This window comes from Procambarus clarkii, chromosome 46, assembly GCF_040958095.1.
Source record: "Procambarus clarkii isolate CNS0578487 chromosome 46, FALCON_Pclarkii_2.0, whole genome shotgun sequence".
Classification (NCBI taxonomy): domain Eukaryota; kingdom Metazoa; phylum Arthropoda; class Malacostraca; order Decapoda; family Cambaridae; genus Procambarus; species Procambarus clarkii.
In genome coordinates, this window is record NC_091195.1 from 27614312 (window position 1) to 27633118 (window position 18807).

Consider the following 18807-nt stretch of genomic DNA (forward strand, 5'->3'; position numbering starts at 1 on the left):
GCCTGGGATTGAACCCAGGACCACAGGATCACAAGTCCAGCGTGCTGTCCGCTCGGCCGACCGGCTCCCTACCTACATCAATTTACTTTATATTTTTCCCATGTCTAATAACTCCTGCACTATCTAATAAGTATATTCTTCAAAACTTTATATACAATTACAACATATAAAGTACCGTCAACACTAACCAAGACAATATCAGATACGACAGCCCAATTAAGATTGAGGAAGATTTGACCGAAGAATACTACAATGTAAGAGGCGATGGTGTGAAATTCTGCCAGAATCATTGCGCCGAGGATTAACGGCACGGAAAACAGCAATCCTACGCCACACACCAGAGGATCTGCATAAGGTAATCTGCAAATGAAATATCAAAATTATCACCATAAAATGAATCAATGTCTTAAAATATTTGGGAGAAAAAAAAAAACCGTCCAAAAATTCTAAATGATCACAACATGGTGTAGCGTTTTGTAGTAGTCTAGTGCTGGGGCGTCCCTGATCATATAATGCACTTTTAGCTAATATATTCATGAATATAAAGCAAGTACAGTAAAATGCATAGTGAAACAAAGCTCAGCAATCTAAGATAATGACCCACAAGCATTGATACTTTTACTATTTGTCTTAACCAAACCAATTCCTAGAGCCTAAAGGCTAATGAAATTAAATCCCAACCTTAACCAAACAATTCCCAGAGGCCAAAACTATTGTAAATTTAATCGCCAGCATAACATCAATCCAAATAGTTTTTCTTCCCTTAAAAGAGGACTACTTTAATGCAGTGCACTGACAAATGTACAGCAACAGTTAATACAACATTGAGATACTGTACCTGACTCTTAGTTTCTGTCCAGCAAAGGAGCCAAGCGGCACACCAATCAGACCAGCTGACATGGCAATAGCTCCAAAAGCAAACGCAACACTGTGGAAGAAAAATTTAAATAAGAGTAATACGTAATTTTATTTACCTGAATTTACCCGAGGGCCACCATATCTAGTGGCTGCGATGGAAACATGAAGCCAATGGCTTGTCAAAGGCCATCATCATTCCTTTATAAGCCAAGTACAATATTTTTAATACATTGGTACCTCTACTTACAAATTTAATCCGTTCCCAGAGACGGGTCGTAACTCGAAAATTCGTAACTAAACGAATTTTCCCATAAGAAATAATGTAAATTGAATTAATCCGTTCCACACTACCAAAAATATTAACTTCAAAATACATTCATTCATAATACACACATTTTGTACTATACTTTGTACAAGTTATAGCTTACCTTTAGTGATGACTTGTTGGTGTATGGAAGACAGTGAGGAGGGGGAAGGTGAGGAGGAGAGGTGTTACTGTTTGAAAGGGGAGTCCCCTTCCATTATAGCATCAGGCAGTGATGACTTCTCTGGGGTTCTCTCTCTCTCTCTCCTACGTTTTGCAATCATACCACTAGGACCTGGTTGTGGCTCACTGCTTGCTTGCTTGCTTGCTTGCTTGCTTGCTTGCTAAGAATCTTTCTAAAGACACTTGTTTTTCCCTACATTTTAACACTTGTCTGTAGTAAGACATCACATTGTTGTTTAAAAGGTCAATGCAACGGTCTCCTACAGCTTTGTCTGGATGAGATTTTTCAACAAAACTTTGCAGTTCTTCCATACTTCACACACTTCCTTAACGAGGAAGAGACATCCTCTACTGCCTCTACTCAACTATTTTCTTAGCTTGAACCTTACAACTGACTTTCCTGGGACTCATGACATGATATATAATAATTTATGTTCAAAAACCAAAAGTGCATAGTGAACAGAGCGCACGTTCATTTCTCTTCCTGCTGAATCATAACGGGAAAAATGCAAAGTTTTCTTGAAAAAATATCACTTGACAAAGCTGTGCTAATGGTAGGGGGACTTCCCTGCCAAAGAATAACATCTCTCTTCCTCACCACCTTCCACATCAACTCTAAGTTCAAATAAAATATGTACTGTATTTGCATTTACTTCATTTAATTATTGGTTCAATATATTTATTTTTGTGGTCTGGAATGGATTAATCCAATCTATTTCCCTTAAGGAAAAAAGCAATGTTCAGTAATCAAACAAATCGGCACTCAACCCGCCTTCAGAAACAATTAAATTTGAGTACCAAGGTTCCACCATGAAAAATGTATTCATAAATAACGAGTGTTGTTCTATACAGTACTTACAGAATTATTAGTTCTACTCTTAACTATATTAACACTTTCGCGTTCCACAGACTTAATAAGTCGTCACTCTTTTTTCTACTGAATGTGTTCCAGTGACGCATTTTTGCGTCACTCGATATAAAAATTTGTAAAAAAAAAAGTTTCTATGCGATCTTCAATTTTTTTTTTTTGAAATGAGCGCCATTGTTTTCCCACAATCCTCCGTAGGCCGCATGGGATTCTGGGTCACGCCATGCGGTCGGCCTAGTCCTTTGTCAAACGTCTCTCGTGACCGGACTACCGCGCTCCCGCGTCCAGAACCTGTGCCACTCTCTGCCCTGTGTAGCAGTGTTTATTCGTTCCTGTCTCCTTACAACGCATTATTACTTGCAAACATGGATCGTGGTAAAGGACAGAGCACCTCTACCCCCAAGAAGGATAGTGAAATGACCAAGGGAGATAAGTTGAGTGAGCTGTACAAAATGTTCAGCAATGTGAAGCTTACCCCTAGTAAAATTCCTGATTTGTTGGATCGTTTGTCAGATGTGGAGGCAGATGCTGAAGGGGAAGAGCGTCAGAGTGATTTCAGTAGTGATAATGAGGGGACAGCGTCGTCTGATGAGTTTGATTCATCATCGAGTGAGGAGAGTAGCGAGGGGATTGAGGATGAGTCAGCGGATGTGGGCCGCCCCAAGGCACCTGTAAGGAGGCGTGCAGGACGTCTTCAACAGCCTAATCCCGATGCTGCCTGGTCAACTGACAATACACCACCTATTGTAGGCAGTTTCAGTGCCACACCAGGCATAACTGTCCCAGTGCCAATTACCCCCCTGCAATTTGTTCAATTATTTCTGACCCGTGCCCTAATTGAGTTCATCACAGTGGAAACTAACAGGTATGCCAGGCAGTTTATTCAGAATGCTTCCAGGCGCACTATGAGGTTGTGGAAGGAGGTATCTGCGAAGGAAATGGCAAGGTATTTGGCTTTATCAATCTTGATGGGTATTGCACGACTCCCAACAATGCACATTTTGAGGTTATTACTTCTTCATACTTTGCTGTGGGTAGCTCTATATATATTCCAGTTCTTAGTGCTCAGATTGGTATGTCTACATAGTGCATCTTCTTGCGAGTATTTTGACACCAAAATGAACAATGTAGCACAAAAACTTCCATTGGAACAATATTTTTGTTTGTCGGGTGTATTGGGTGTACCGGGCGTGGAAACGGGTGTTTGGGCGGGTGAGGCATCGACGTGTTTGGGGGTGTTTGGGGGTGAGGCGCGCACGTGTAACCCACTTTTATGCATATGTCTGTGTAGGCAATTTTATTGCGATCACCGTGATACCAAACAAAACCATATGCAACAAGTTTTGACTTGATAAACACAATCAGAGTAGCAACATATAGGGAGAGTTTAGCGGAGTTTAGCGTGAGCGCGAAACAAAGCACGCAGTTCTTTGGTTGCTGGTCGCCTAATGTTAGCTTTGGTGAAATGTTATACATATGTTCTTATAGTACATTTCATTAGCTACACAGTGATACCAAAAAAAAACACGTACATCGAAAATGAGGGTCACAGACATGAGGAGAGTATAAACTTTTCAGTTGTGGTTGAGCGCATGTGCAGCTGGGCGCGCTCCGGCGGGTAACCCTAAGCCAACTTCCCACATTCCTGTGGGTGGGGCGACACCATTATTTATTGTGTATATTTATATGTCCGTGTAGGGAATTTTATTGCGGTCACAATGATACCAAAATAAACCACGAATAATAATTCTGGGGTTCGCAAACATAAAAACATCGTAAACATTGATGCCCGGTTTTACGCTCACAGCTAACGACCGCCACAGTTTGTTATTCGGTGTGGTTCTCATGTTGTCTTTGGTGACATTTTATATATATATTCCTCTAGAGCATTCTCTCGCGAACACAATGATACCAAATTTAAATACATGCCGGCAAAATTAAGCTCCCCACCCCGAAAAGATTATAAACATTTTAGTGCTGACGCGCAGTAGGCCGACACGAACGGCCCACTTAGGGCTTACCGTCAGCCTATTCCCAGGGAGCGCGAAAGTGTTAACAATATATCCGTGATGTGATTAACAAGACGTTAATTCTCAATAAACATGTCAAACCAAAAATTCCATGCTAATAGCAAAACTATTTTAGCTTGCCGTGATGAGGTACAGTATTTACAACCTGATCCACGAACTATTGGGAATGACACAGAAATCACATTAACGTGTTACATCAAATGAACAAATCCACAAGGGCCGTGATGAAGGTTCGATTAAGGCAGCGTCTGGGATCCTCAGACGTAGGTTCGAACCTTCATTACGGCCCTTATGGATTTGATCTTTTATTGAGAATGCTTCAGTAGTCGAGTAATTATTGGCCTAACTTGAGAACAGGATCAACTTACTCGTCAGGATTAACACTTGGATGGTCCTGAATCTTGACACCCAGTTGAGTGAAGAGAGGTCCCCACCAGGCCAGTGCTCCAGCCACAAAGGTAACACAGGTGAAGGCAAGCGTCGAGAGGATGAAGCTTTTGCTGTGGATTGGAAACAAGTATCGAGGACTATAAAATCAAGATGTGGTTTGAGGGAGGTATCACCCCAATACCCTATTTTAGCATCTCTTAAGATATAATAAAAACTATAATACAGTAATTCACTGTGTTGCGGGACAGGAAGCCAGAGTGTATTCATACATGTTAGGCTTATATCGAGCCCCCTCCCCCTCCAAGGCCGAATTACTAACTCTGCCCAGGATGCAACCCCACAACAAGTTGACTAACTCCTAAGTACCTACATCACTGCTAGGTGAACAGAGACATTAGGTGAAAAGAAATGTGCCCAACCATTTCTGTCCCGCCCGGGATTCGAACCCGGAATTCTCGATTGTGCGTCGAGAAAGAACCCCACTGTACTACCGGGACCCACATAAACAACATTTCCAAATGTGCAGAGCATAAGGCGCAATAATGTGATTGAAACAAATAACCCGACCCACACTTTTGACACGAAACGAAGTTGACAATGTTTCAGTCCATCATGAACCCTTGTTATGACTGGATAAGTGTTCAGGACTGGCAAACTTCATTACTTCCATTTCTTGTGTGGGTTGAGGAAATTATCAGGGGAAAGTGCCCAGCCATTACAACTATATAGCACTGGGAAGGGGTCAGGATAAGGATTTGGGATCAGGGGAATGGGGAAGGAGAGGGCAGGAATGGTGCCCAACCACTTGGACGGTCGGGGATTGAACGCAGGCCTGCATGAAGCGAGACTGTCACTCAACCATCCAGCAACAATAGACCTACAGTCCCAACCTACTGCCAGTTGACTCAACCTACTGTGTCCAGTTCAATTATTTGCGAAATGTTTTCAGAAACACAAATAGCGTCACTCCACCACTCGTTGACTCCACTCTATATAGTGTGTATTACAGTATGTGCTAACACCAACCACTCAATATGAACTATAATAGTTACCATACTGTTCCGTCACGTGCAGGGATACGTTCCCTCACATATTTTATTCATGTATATTTTGGTTTAAGATCTAACAGGAGAAGCAGAATGCATTCCAGAACAAGTAATTTGGCACATTCTTCACTATGGCACTGTATACAACATCTGATTTGAGAGAATTTATGATGTAAGAATTAAACACTGCAAGGTACTGTAAATAAAAAAATGTACAATATGCAAGGTTTATTTTATCAAATAATAATGTTATTATTACAGTATAGAGCAGGGGCGGACAAACTTGCTTACTTTAAGAGCCACCAATGGTAATGCTCAGGTGTTTGACTGCCGCACGACATGAACAAAATTTGCACATTGTTACATATACATTGTTACAAAAATTTTATATAAATTAAAAAAAAAAACAGCGTTGAATGTAATGAAATGCCATTTTCTGGACGAGTCCCAGAGGCTCCCCAGAGCCATACTGGGCTGATATGTATGTATTAGACCGTGGCATCAGTCAATTCAAATGGAGTTCTTGCCTACCGGGGACCACGAGCCAGAACCTAGCCCCCTCAGAGGCACCAGGAGCAATGGCCTATAGAAACCCCCCCCCCCCCCCATGTGGTTAGAAGCATTCTATGTCTGCCATCTACTAGGTTAGGCACCCAGAAAGGTAGGTGTCCCAAAATAGACCCCAACTGGTGAAAGGCACCCAGAAAGGTAGGTGTCCCAAAATAGACCCCAACTGGTGAAAGGCACCCAGAAAGGTAGGTGTCCCAAAATAGACCCCAACTGGTGAAAGGCACCCAGAAAGGTAGGTGTCCCAAAATAGACCCCAACTGGTGAAAGGCACCCAGAAAGGTAGGTGTCCCAAAATAGACCCCAACTGGTGAAAGGCACCCAGAAAGGTAGGTGTCCCAAAATAGACCCCAACTGTAAACATTGCTACCAGAAACCTAACTGCTAAGCAGAACTCCCCAATCTAAAAACAAGCAGACAAGCATGACGTCAAACCCACAGCCGCGCTGCCTGTCTACGCAGCTCCCCCCTCCCTGGGAGGGAAGAGGGGAAGCCACAGACCTCGTGCTGGTTATCTACCCTCAGTTCAGATGCTAAATATAAAAAATGCGAAAACCGCCGAGTGAAGGGAAGGAGGGTTGCTGGGGAGCCTCTGGGACTCACCCAGAAAATGGTGTTTTATTACAATCAAAGCTGGTTTGCTGGTACAAGATGACGGTCCTCAAACAGCCACGAGAGAAAGGACAAAACCCGATCCAAAACTGAAGACAACCTATGAAGGGACAAAAAGTGATGAAAGGACTGCCAGGAAACTTCATACTGCCGCCGAGATGAAACACACGGGTAGGGACACCATCAACGAAGCCACCCGATGACCAAACAAATGGTGATAAATTCGCATCAGAAAGACTCGACACGAAGACTGGAGATGATCTAACCAGCCATGTACCGGACTGGCCCGATCTGCTGATCAAAACTCCCCACCAGGCAAAAAGAAAAGAAAAATCCCGCAAAAGTACAATGTCTCCAGGAGGAACAGAACCGGCCGCTAAGATGATAAAAGACAAGCTGCACAGTACCTTATGCCCTACCAGCGATGATACTATCTCCTACCCAGGGCCAAACAGCGGCTAAGAAAACCTCCAGCTGACCCCAAGGGCGGGCAATCACCGAGCGTCAAAAGATCCCTACGGAGGTAGTTCCCAAACGACTTGTGGAAGGTAACTTCAAGCCACAAGGGCAGTACTTACAGGGCACCTAAGGAAGATGACCCTAGGCACATGCAGCCCCAGTACTTTTGAAATTACTCCTGGCTCACACACCACAACACAGCAGAACAACACTGCAAGGCACAGCACTGCTCAGAGACAGGAGCCGGAGTCGAACAACCTCCACTCAACACATCAGCCTCAGAACTGAGGGTGGATACATGGCATGGGGTCATGGGGTCTTCCCCCTTCTCCCTCCCGGGAAGGGGGGAACTGCACAGACAGGCGGCGTGCTGGTGGGTGTGACGTCATGCTTGTTTGCTTGTTTTCGGATTGGAGAGTTTTGCTTAGCAGTTAGGGTTTTCGGTAGCATTGTTTCACCAGCTGGAATCTGTTTTGGGACGCCTACCTTTCTGGGTGCCTTACCCAGCAGATGGCAGACACAGAATGCTTCCAACCACATGGGGGTTTCTATAGGCCATTGCTCCTCGTGTCTCGATGAGGGGGGGCCAGGTTCTGGGTCATGGTACCAAGTAGGCTAGAACTCCATTCGAATTGACTGATGCCACGGTCTAATACATACATATTAGTCTGATTTATCTTCAGGGAGCAGGAGGGGCTCTCCACAGAAAACCAGCATTGAATGTAATGAAATGGCATTAATTTCCTGGGTGAGCCCCAGAGGCTTCCTGAAGCTGAATTGAAATGTCATGTTAGCATGTCATCTCTTTGTGAGATTAATTCCTTAATATCAAGTTTCCATCTAGGTACACAGCCAAGCTCAGGCCTTATGGCCAGGCGCGACCAATTGTGGAGGTCACTGGTTTCCATAAAACTGAAGATTGACCCCTGATCACACTCGCAAAAACATTATATGGAACATTAGCGCAACTGGTCTATAATTCTTAGCCTATGCTTTGCTCTCTCCCTTGTGTAGGGATTCTATATCTGGTGATTTAAGCACTTCTCGTACCTTACCAGTGTCCAAGCTTTTTCTCTACATTACATGGAGTGCCTGTGCTACTGGCACTTTATTTCTTTATAAATATTGAGTTCCAGGAGTCTGGACCTGGGGCTGAGTGTATTGGCATGCTGTCGATTTCCGTTTCAAAATCTGCATAGTGTTAACCCTTAAACTGCGCAACACGTCATATGACGTGTTGAGTAACTTACTCAAAAGTGCCCATCACGTCATATGACGTGTTGGAGTACTACGCAAGATTTAAATGGCCCGCGGATACACGGGGTTTGCCTCATCTTCATCAGGGCTCTTGTAAACAGACGCCATCTTAAAAAAAAATCATGGGCCACATTCCCGGGTGTGAGGTCCTCGGTACTGAGTGAGCCACCAAGGCTGGTGCACGCATCATGAGCTCACAGCACTGCTGTTCAGCTTGTGACCACAGCATTGCCTAAAAATGCCATAATATATATATGTACATGCTGTTATTTAGTGATGATAGCATAACAGAAGACCTCTGACTGTGATAAAAATGACGAGGATTCTGATAATAGCAGGATTGTTGTGATAATTAGCGCTGTAGTGGGAGGAGTAATCTAGGTGGGGAGGGAGGTAGCGTTGTCTGCTGACTGTGTGTGACCACCTTTTACTGTCTGGACTCACTATACCAGCTTAGTTGTTCGCTATGGTGAACAAAACATGCAGATACTTATATATAACGTCTGTATATAGTGAATAAAACCAAAAACAGTATGGTGGGAGGCGAATGTTGGCAAGTCAGGTGATGTGAGGGAGTGACAGCCAGTGGCGGGCTGCCGCTGCCACTCAGAATACCAACTTAGTGGTTTGTTATGATGAACACAAATGTAGATACTTATATATAACATGTGTATATATAGTGTAATAACAGCAAAAGGAGTGTGGGGGAGAAGCCATTTCAGTGAGGGAGGTGGTGACATCTGCATGATTTATCATGCTGGGTAGGGGTGGCCACTATGCTCTCTGGGCACTATACCAGCTTAGATGAACAGTTATGGTGAACAGAACATGTAGATACTTATATATAACGTCCGTATATAGTGAATTAAAGCAAAAAAAAGTATGGTGGGAGGAGGATGTGGTCGAGTGAGGAGTCATTGAGTGAGGGAGTGGCTGACTGGCACTGGCAGATGTGGTGGCCACTCCTCGCTGCTCTGCGACTCGTAATATCAACTTAGTGGTTCGTTATGGTGAACAAAACATGCAGATACGTAAATATAACCTGTGTATATAGTGTAATAACCGACAAAGTATTTGTTTACTGTTTTATGAATACAATAAGTGAATCAATAATATGCACACCATAATTTTGAGTACAGCGATGATTCACACATTTTATTATATAAATATATAACACTACACACTATTTATTATTACAGCAAAAAAATGAAGAAAAATCAATCAGACATTGAAATAATTATCTCTTTGTGGCCACTCCTGCCCGACAGCTTGGGCTGAGCAGAACGCCTCGGACGCACGCCGAGTCAGCGCCTCTTTTTTGCCAGACTTCCCAACCCTATAGTGGGAAAAATATCCTACTTACGATTTTTTTATTATTTTTTCCCGTGTTCAGGGAATACAAATTAACAGGTTTAGAAGAAAATTTTTTTTTTTTTTTTTTGTGTGACAATGGCCAAATAGCCCTTAGCAATACAAGGGTTAATATTGGTCATAGTTTCAAGGGTTTGGATATCAGGTGTAAAGAAGTTGTCTGGAGCTTCCACTTTCATGCTGTAGATTGGGGGTGCTAATCATGTCCTTATTGGACATGGCTAATCATTAATTAATAATTACCCTGTATTACTCTTCCTTCTGCCGGGTCATGAGGGAAGTTGGCCTCGGGTGAAAGGGGGCTGTGACGATTTGTTTGGAATCAGTAGGTGCGGGGCTTGGACGTCCAACTCCTGGGGCTCTTACTGCCCAAGCTTTGCTTCGGGAGGCTGGGGTCGTTCTTGCCCTTACTGGGGTGGTTCTTCTCCGGCCCCGACCATGACGGTCTCCGGGTTTGGTGTCCCTGTGCCTTTTACTAACTTCGAGGAAACTGCAAAGCTAGAGCCCCTAGGGCAGTTTGTTGTAACCTTCAACCTCGTTCCTGACAGTTCCTGCAACAGCACTGGAACCAATCGTATTAACGTTTGCCTTACCATTGGAGACATTTGGCACCGTGGAGAGAGGGGACCAGCTGCACGGGAGACAGCTTCTTCCCATATCAACTTACCCAGGCTTTGCGCCCTGGAGAGGCCACTCCAGAGTAACAACCAGAGCGCAACTCTATAGTCACCCGAGACTGATGGATGCCGAATCACGTCCTCATACTACTTTTTTTTTAGGATTTCACTAACTTCTTTAGTTATCTTCTGTGTATGAACCTTCACTTGTGAGTATAGGTCCAATACTGATGGAGGTTTATGATCTCGATTTTGCATATGTGAAGAAATATTTTGAATTTGTCTATTTCTTGTAAGGTTTTTTGCTTTAATTCCATTTCTTCAATCTATTATGATTGCTTCAGTCTCTCTTCTATTTCTTCAATCTCCTTTTTATATTATTCTTTCATTGTAGGGATAGTTGTGTCTGCTTGAGCATTCCCCATTATTTTTTCTTCAGTAATGCCATGCGAGTTCTCTAAGCTGGTTTTCTTTCTGGCGTTACACAAAGGGACATAATTCGGACAGAATTTATATGCTTCGACAGTCTGTTGTTGTACTGTATTCCTTGCTTGGGATTTTTATTACTTATTCCCCATTGAATATTTGTTGGTTCCATGTTTATATTTTCCCAGTCTATCCTCTTATTATTAAAAACTGAATTTATTGAATTAGCCCCACTTGCTTGATAATTTTTCAGACCTACCTTGTGGCTACTTGTTGAGGTTCCAGGGATCAACAGCCCTGTGGCCCAGTCTCCGACCAGGTCTTCTAGTTGGTCGTCTGGTCAGGCTATTGGATGCAGCTGCTCACAGCCTAACGTATGAATCACAACCTGGTTCATCAGGTATTCTTTGATATTCTTGACCTATTACAAGTATTAATGTTTGTATTTCAATGAGCTTGTGGTCTGAGTATGTGGTATCTGAGATTGTAATGTTCCTGATTATTTTTTCATTGTTTGTGAAGGTCAGATCTAGAATATATTCAGTCCTAGTTGGCTCTTTATCTGCCGGTCACGCAAAAATTTGTCACAGAATTTAAGTGGTTCTCTTACCTGTAGTTGGTTATTTCCAGAAAGATTTCCTATTATATTATTATTATTGTTTGCTTGCTCCATCTTAGACTTGGCAAGTTGAAGTCTCCAAGGAAGATAATATCTGGTAATAAGTTTGGTTGATTATCGAGGCTATTCTCTATTTTGTTTATCTGTTCTGTGAATTCCTCGACCATTGCATCTGGTGGTTTGTATATTAGAATAATAACTGTTTATTTTCTTTATTTTTAATCCCAGTACAGTACCTCTACCACGTAATTTGTAGAGTTAAGTAGCTCCGAGCATACATGGCAAGTCTGGATGCCCCGAACAAAAAAACATCAGAAACTCATTTGAACAATTTTGCCCGAACATTTGCCCGAAACGCTATGCGTGCTAGTGGCTTTACAAGAATGTAAAATCAACTTAATTTCTATGTTCTCTGTTAACCCCCAACGTACCTTCTTGTATATAAAAAAAATATATAAATAAATAAATTTAAAGTGCAGAACAAGCTTAGTAAAACTATTCTACAATTGATATGCATTATTTTGAATAACCCATGCTAACTTTTTTAAACGTTTGTCTTAAATGTTGAGAATCCAGGAGAATACTGTATGCAATATATTTTACTAACTTGGTAAAGAGGTATTTGAGGTCACTGCCAAATGAAGTAGGTTGCAGATGCTGGCCTCCTTCACTCTCTCCCCGCGGAGGTTCCCGCAGCACAAACACGATGAGCAACAGTGCCACAAGACCCATCACCGGAGTCACACGCAGCCCCCAGCGCCACGCCTCGGAATCCCCTCCAGCGTTTTCAACCAGATTTTTTACTTCTGCGCCAATAATATAACCAAGGCCACTGAAAAAAAAAATTAGTTGTGATACAAAATTTAACCGAACTGTACCAAATGACCCAACCCACACACATGAAACAGAACGAGTGATAAAGTTCCAATACGTAATGAAACTTCTTCACATTCTTTTCATTGTGTGTGTGTGGGGGTTGGATTATTTGTTTCAACCATGTTATTTTGACATTCTCCGAATCGTATCATACAGTAAAAATATAACACATGGTGTAAATTCAAAACTGTTTTTACACTTTTTAAATATTTTAAAATGCAATGTTACACATTATTATGAAGGCACTCTAGTAGACAGTACTGCTGCACTACTAAGATTTTTCATTAGAAGTGGACAGAGTATTCTTAATAAAATTAGACAAACAATTACAATTCTGCTGAAGAACACACCTGCCAACAGGGATAGCAAAGTAGAAGACGGCCAGCATCTTGGAGCGCAAATCACTCACAAACATATCGGAGATAATGGTGGGAGCAATGGTCGAGTAACTTGCCTCCCCAACCCCTACTAAACACCGGAATAACAGGAACAATTCATAGTTCTGAAAAGAGGAGAAGAAGAAATTAATAACAGTATAATTCTTAAAACACTAAAAATGGTAAGGTACCTGTAATTACTAATACAGGTGCTCATTTTGTAATAAAAAACTGATGTCATAAATACAGTACTGTATGTTCAGTGTGGGGTTTGTCATGGGGTTGTTCATGTGTAAATCAAGATGTTAATGCTAGCAATATACGAGACAATGTGACCACATTGACTGGAATAAATTTATTAGGAGGCAACAGACTCGCCTAGCCTTTGCGAGTGATTTGATCTGGGTACGTATCCTGGCCAGGGAGGATTGACTGGTGACCAATCCTTAGCCTGTTTGCCTCTGTTCACCTAGTGGTAACAGGGTACCTATTCACCTAGCGGTAATTGGGTATCTGGTAATCTGGTTGTTTTGCCAATTGGCAAGTAAAATTATTGGGTAAGGGTTAACATGTGAATGCTCTCAGCCTGCTAATGAGAGTCAGTCGTGTGTTTCTGTAGCCACCTGTACAATCTTATTTACCTCAACACTAATACGAGTCACTGACAACTGCGTTATTACGTGTTGCTTCAGTCTTTTGTTCTATTTCTTCAATCTCCTTTTTTAAATTATTCTTTCTTTGTGGGGGATAATCGTATTTGCTTAAGCATATTATTTTTTCATTTAAATTTTTTCTGGTGATTATAGTACAAAAATTTTGTCTTGTCTTCCTTCCTGATGCAGCCTGACGCAGCATACATCAGGCTGCAAGCAGCCGCGTCCAACAGCCTGGTTGATCAGTCCAGCAACCAGGAGGCCTGGTCGACGACCGGGCCGCGGGGACGCTAAGCCCCGGAAGCACCTCAAGACTCGAGACTCGTTGCTTCTTATTAATTAACATTTAACATTATTTTCTTTACAATGTGCGTATAGTCTGCATGAAGGTCTTGACTTTCTGATGATGGTAACCGTAAAAAAAAGGGGCCTCGTAGCCTGGTGGATAGCGCGCAGGACTCGTAATTCTGCGGCGCGGGTTCGATTCCCGCACGAGGCAGAAACAAATGGGCCAAGTTTCTTTCACCCTATGCCCCTGTTACCTAGCAGTAAATAGGTACCTGGGTGTTAGTCAGCTGTCACGGGCTGCTTCCTGGGGGTGGAGGCCTGGTCGAGGACCGGGCCGCGGGGACACTAAAAGCCCCGAAATCATCTCAAGATAACCTCAAGATCTCAAGATAACCGTGGTCCTGTGTAAAGTGTCTCCTAGAAACACTACTTCTGCTGGGTTAGTTAGACTCCAGTATTATTATTCACAAGGTGTTTGGACCTCACATACAAGTGATAGATCATGTGATTATGTCATGCTTGCTTAATGCTTTCATTTTCTTTGACTGGTGATATGAGACAACTTAAATATCATTAGATTTGAAGTAGACAAGGAAACTGAATGGGGAATGAGTTTGTGTCCGCATTGTGTACGCAAGTGTTAGAGAGAAAAATCTCATTATAGTTGAGTATTCCTTATAGTTGAAGGATTTGCTGGAAGGTTTTGTAAGATAACAGGTAGGGAGTAAAGTTAAAGCCTAAATTATTTGAGAGTTGTGCCCACATGTGTTGAAGGCACAAGGGTGGGTGGCGGCCTCTCAGGCCACTTCTACCCTCTGTGCACGCACCTTATAATACCAGCTAACACAGTCTTCAACTCTTGCCAGGGCTGTGGATGGGAAGCTGCCTCTCTTATGACGAGGAATTTTAGGTCCTAATAATGTGAAATTATCCTAACTATGGACCTTCCTCTGATTTATCTTCTAGAATAGTTGTTCGGTCTGTTCAATCTGATTTGTTTTGTGCTTCCTCCCTTGATTGGGCAATGGAATGATTTCAACTTGAGGCCTTCCTTGTTAATGGGGTTTTGGCACTGAATCCTTTGGTTTTATGTTAAGATCCATTGGCAGATTTGACAGTAGAAAATGAAGGCGTAAAAATATTGTGTTGATATATATAGGGTTATATATGTTGATATAGATGGGGTTCTGGGAGTTCTTGTACTCCCCAAGCCCAGCCTGAGGCCAGGCTTGACTTGTGAGTGTTTGGTCAACCAGGCTGTTGTAGATCCTCAAAGTCCACCCAAGAGGTACCAGACATGACAGTTGAGATACAAACACTAAAAGGTAACTAAATGCTCACACAACTGCAGCAAAACATAACCTTCTAAGGCTGCTTCAAAGAGCTTAGAATTTGCTTTTGGAACAGAAATGAAATTATCACAATTCGGTAAATATGTACACAAAAAATACTCAAAAGGTCTACCTACCTTACCTTATATCTACCTTGTGATTACTGTCCCCCGTGACCCAGTCACTGACGTATGAATGACAGTTCAATTGATAAGGTATCCTTTGGAGGCATTATCAGCCTCTCTTGAATACCGCAATAATTTTACAACGAATTTAGAACAATTTAATACCTATAATTTAGATATTTTATTGGAGGAAATTGACCAATCAACCAATGAATCTTTGCACATTCTCCTAGTCACCACCTTCTCCAGCTTTGAATGGTGGTGCTAGTGTGCAACAATATTCCACCCTAAAGAACACTATAGTTATGGTATTTGTTAAAACACTAGTCTGGCATATCTTGTTTGAAATATTTATATTACTTATATATTAAGAGATACTGAAGAAAGAACAAATCCACAAGGGCCGTGACGAGGATTCGAACCTGCGTCCGGGAGCATCCCAGACACTGCCTTAATCGACTGAGCTACGACAGGGTAAAAGGGTTGAAACCGAAGTTCTACTTAAGTTACTGGATCACGTAGCCTCTCCGAGGCACAAACCAGGGTTTTACACAACTCCCCCTGCACCCGAGCTATGTCAATAGGCCGTTCTCCCTCTTCGCCCTTACATCATTACACACAGATCACACTAACATGATGCATCACATGAACAAATCCACAAGGGCTGTAACGAGGATTTGAACCTGCTTCCGGGAGCATCCCAGACACTGCCTTAATCGACTGAGCTACGACAGGATACTGAAGTTTAACATACATCCAGTAAAGAGAAGGGGGCGACAAATGTTTTGCTACAACACTAGATATAGGAAGTTTGCAGCGCTTCAGTCTTCTACCACAAACTTTAGACATCAACACTAGATATAGGAAGTTTGCAGCGCTTCAGTCTTCTACCACAAACTTTAGACATCAACACTAGATATAGGAAGTTTGCAGCGCTTCAGTCTTCTACCACAAACTTTAGACATCAACACTAGATATAGGAAGTTTGCAGCGCTTCAGTCTTCTACCACAAACTTTAGACATCAACACTAGATATAGGAAGTTTGCAGCGCTTCAGTCTTCTACCACAAACTTTAGACATCAACACTAGATATAGGAAGTTTGCAGCGCTTCAGTCTTCTACCACAAACTTTAGACATCAACACTAGATATAGGAAGTTTGCAGCGCTTCAGTCTTCTACCACAAACTTTAGACATCAACACTAGATATAGGAAGTTTGCAGCGCTTCAGTCTTCTACCACAAACTTTAGACATCAACACTAGATATAGGAAGTTTGCAGCGCTTCAGTCTTCTACCACAAACTTTAGACATCAACACTAGATATAGGAAGTTTGCAGCGCTTCAGTCTTCTACCACAAACTTTAGACATCAACACTAGATATAGGAAGTTTGCAGCGCTTCAGTCTTCTACCACAAACTTTAGACATTTTCTTGGAATAAAGACAAGTCTTTCAAGAAGGAGTTAGCCAAGTTTCTCCAGGAAGTCACATACCAGCAAGGTTATCAATTATAGAGGCCTGTGGGGCAATATTATTTGGCCAGAGAAAAAAGAAAATTAAGTTCTAGGTTTGTCTATCAGACAAAAAGCCACGATGACCCATATGAACATAGAGTAAAATTAAAACTAGAGAGAATGAATATGCACTGAACATAATATTAAGCAGTACACATTGCACTCATTCCTAACACTTTGTGATTGATCAAGAACCAGGCAAGCCTGGCCTGGTTCTTGGATTGAGAGCAAAAAACCCCACGATTAACCCTTATATGACTCCAATCACCATATGTGACTACTTCCCATGCACCAATCAACATATGGGACTACCTCCCATGCCCCAATCACCATATAAGACTACCTCCCATGCCCTAATCACCATATGGGACTACCTCCCGTGCACCAATCACCATATGGGACTACGTGTACCTCCCATGCCCCAATCACCATATGGGACTACCTCCCGTGCCCCAATCACCATATGGGACTACCTCCCGTGCCCCAATCACCATATAAGACTACCTCCCATGCTCCAATCACCATATGGGACTACCTCCCGTGCCCCAATCACCATATGGGACTACCTCCCGTGCCCCAATCAACATATGGGACAACCTCCCATGCCCCAATCAACATATGGGACAACCTCCCATGCCCCAATCACCATATAAGACTACCTCCTGTGCTCCAATCACCATATGGGACTACCTCCCATGCCCCAATCACCATATGGGACTACCTCCCGTGCCCCAATCACCATACGGGACTACCTCCTATGCCCCAATCACCATATAAGACTACCTCCCGTGCTCCAATCACCATATGGGACTACCTCCTGTGCCCCAATCACCGTATGAGACTACCTCCCATGCCCCAATCACCATATAAGACTACCTCCTATGCCCCAATCACCATATGAGACTACCTCCCATGCTCCAATCACCACATGGGACTACCTCCCATGCCCCAATCACTATATGGGACTACCTCCCATGCTCCAATCACCATACGGGACTACCTCTCATGCCCCAATCACCATATAAGACCACCTCCCGTGCTCTAATCACCATATGATATATCACTCCCTCCCCCCCCACCTGTGTGACTGTCCAGCCTGCTAGGTGAAGACATCTTAGCTCTCCACAAGACACACAGATGGACATGATCAAGATGATAACGTCTCCTGGCAGTCATCTTGAGGTAATCTTGAGGTTATCTTGAGATGATTTCGGGGCTTTTAGTGTTCCCGCGGCCCGGTCCTCGACCAGGCCTCCACCCCCAGGAAGCAGTCCGTGACAGCTGACTAACTCCCAGGTACCTATTTACTGCTAGGTAACAGGGGCATTCAGGGTGAAAGAAACTTTTGCCCATTTGTTTCTGCCTCGTGCGGGAATCGAACCCGCGCCACAGAATTACGAGTCCTGCGCGCTATCCACCAGGCTACGAGGCCCCTTCACACCAATGTCATATAGACACACCAACACCCTAGTCTTGTCTGGTGTCTTGGGGCTATATTAGGCTACACCCTAATACTCAATGTAACCTTTATTTTAACCCAGGTTAAATTTTAATGTTCATTTCCAGCCCGTTCTCGCAAATTTAATAAGTCAATATTGACTTATTAAATATGTGCATAGGTGACATAACATAATAGATACCCTTAAAAAGATTCATAGACAACACCAACCTTACCTAACCTTGTTAGTATGTTAAGATAAGCATCTTATTGCTTCGTAATTACAATTATTACCTAACCTATAATAGGTATAGGTTAAGTAATAATTGTAATTACGAAGCAATAAGATGCTTATCTTAAGATACTAACAAGGTTAGGTAAGGTCGGTGTTTTCTATGAATCTTTTTAAGGGTATCTATTATGTTTAGTATATCACCTATGCACGTAGTTAATAAGTCAATATTGACTTTACGAATTTGCGAGAACGGGTTGTTCATTTCATGTGTCATTTTCTGCCTCTCGTCATGTAACTAATGTTTTATTAACACTATAAGAATTATACCTATTTTGGAAAATAAAAAAATGACTCAATATTAT

The 18807-nt window shown here is 42.5% G+C and overlaps 1 protein-coding gene and 1 long non-coding RNA gene across 7 annotated transcripts in view; both read right to left on the reverse strand.

Annotated features, from left to right (window-relative positions):
* LOC138350673 (uncharacterized) overlaps positions 1 to 18807 on the reverse strand; it is a 395852-nt gene that overhangs the window by 70929 nt on the left and 306116 nt on the right. The gene's annotated exons all lie outside the window — the stretch shown is intronic.
* Positions 1 to 18807, reverse strand: part of spin (Protein spinster) — a 208128-nt gene that overhangs the window by 70929 nt on the left and 118392 nt on the right. For all 6 annotated transcript variants that reach the window (XR_011222197.1, XR_011222196.1, XM_069301871.1 and 3 more), the window contains exons 3-7: positions 12834 to 12985; positions 12215 to 12439; positions 4612 to 4743; positions 839 to 928; positions 189 to 360 (exon numbers count right to left, since the gene is read on the reverse strand). Coding sequence is in view for 4 of the 6 variants with exons in the window: in XM_069301871.1 (XP_069157972.1) it covers positions 189 to 360; positions 839 to 928; positions 4612 to 4743; positions 12215 to 12439; positions 12834 to 12985 (771 nt within the window). In the remaining 2 variants the exon portion in view is untranslated. The remainder of the gene's footprint in view (positions 1 to 188; positions 361 to 838; positions 929 to 4611; positions 4744 to 12214; positions 12440 to 12833; positions 12986 to 18807) is intronic.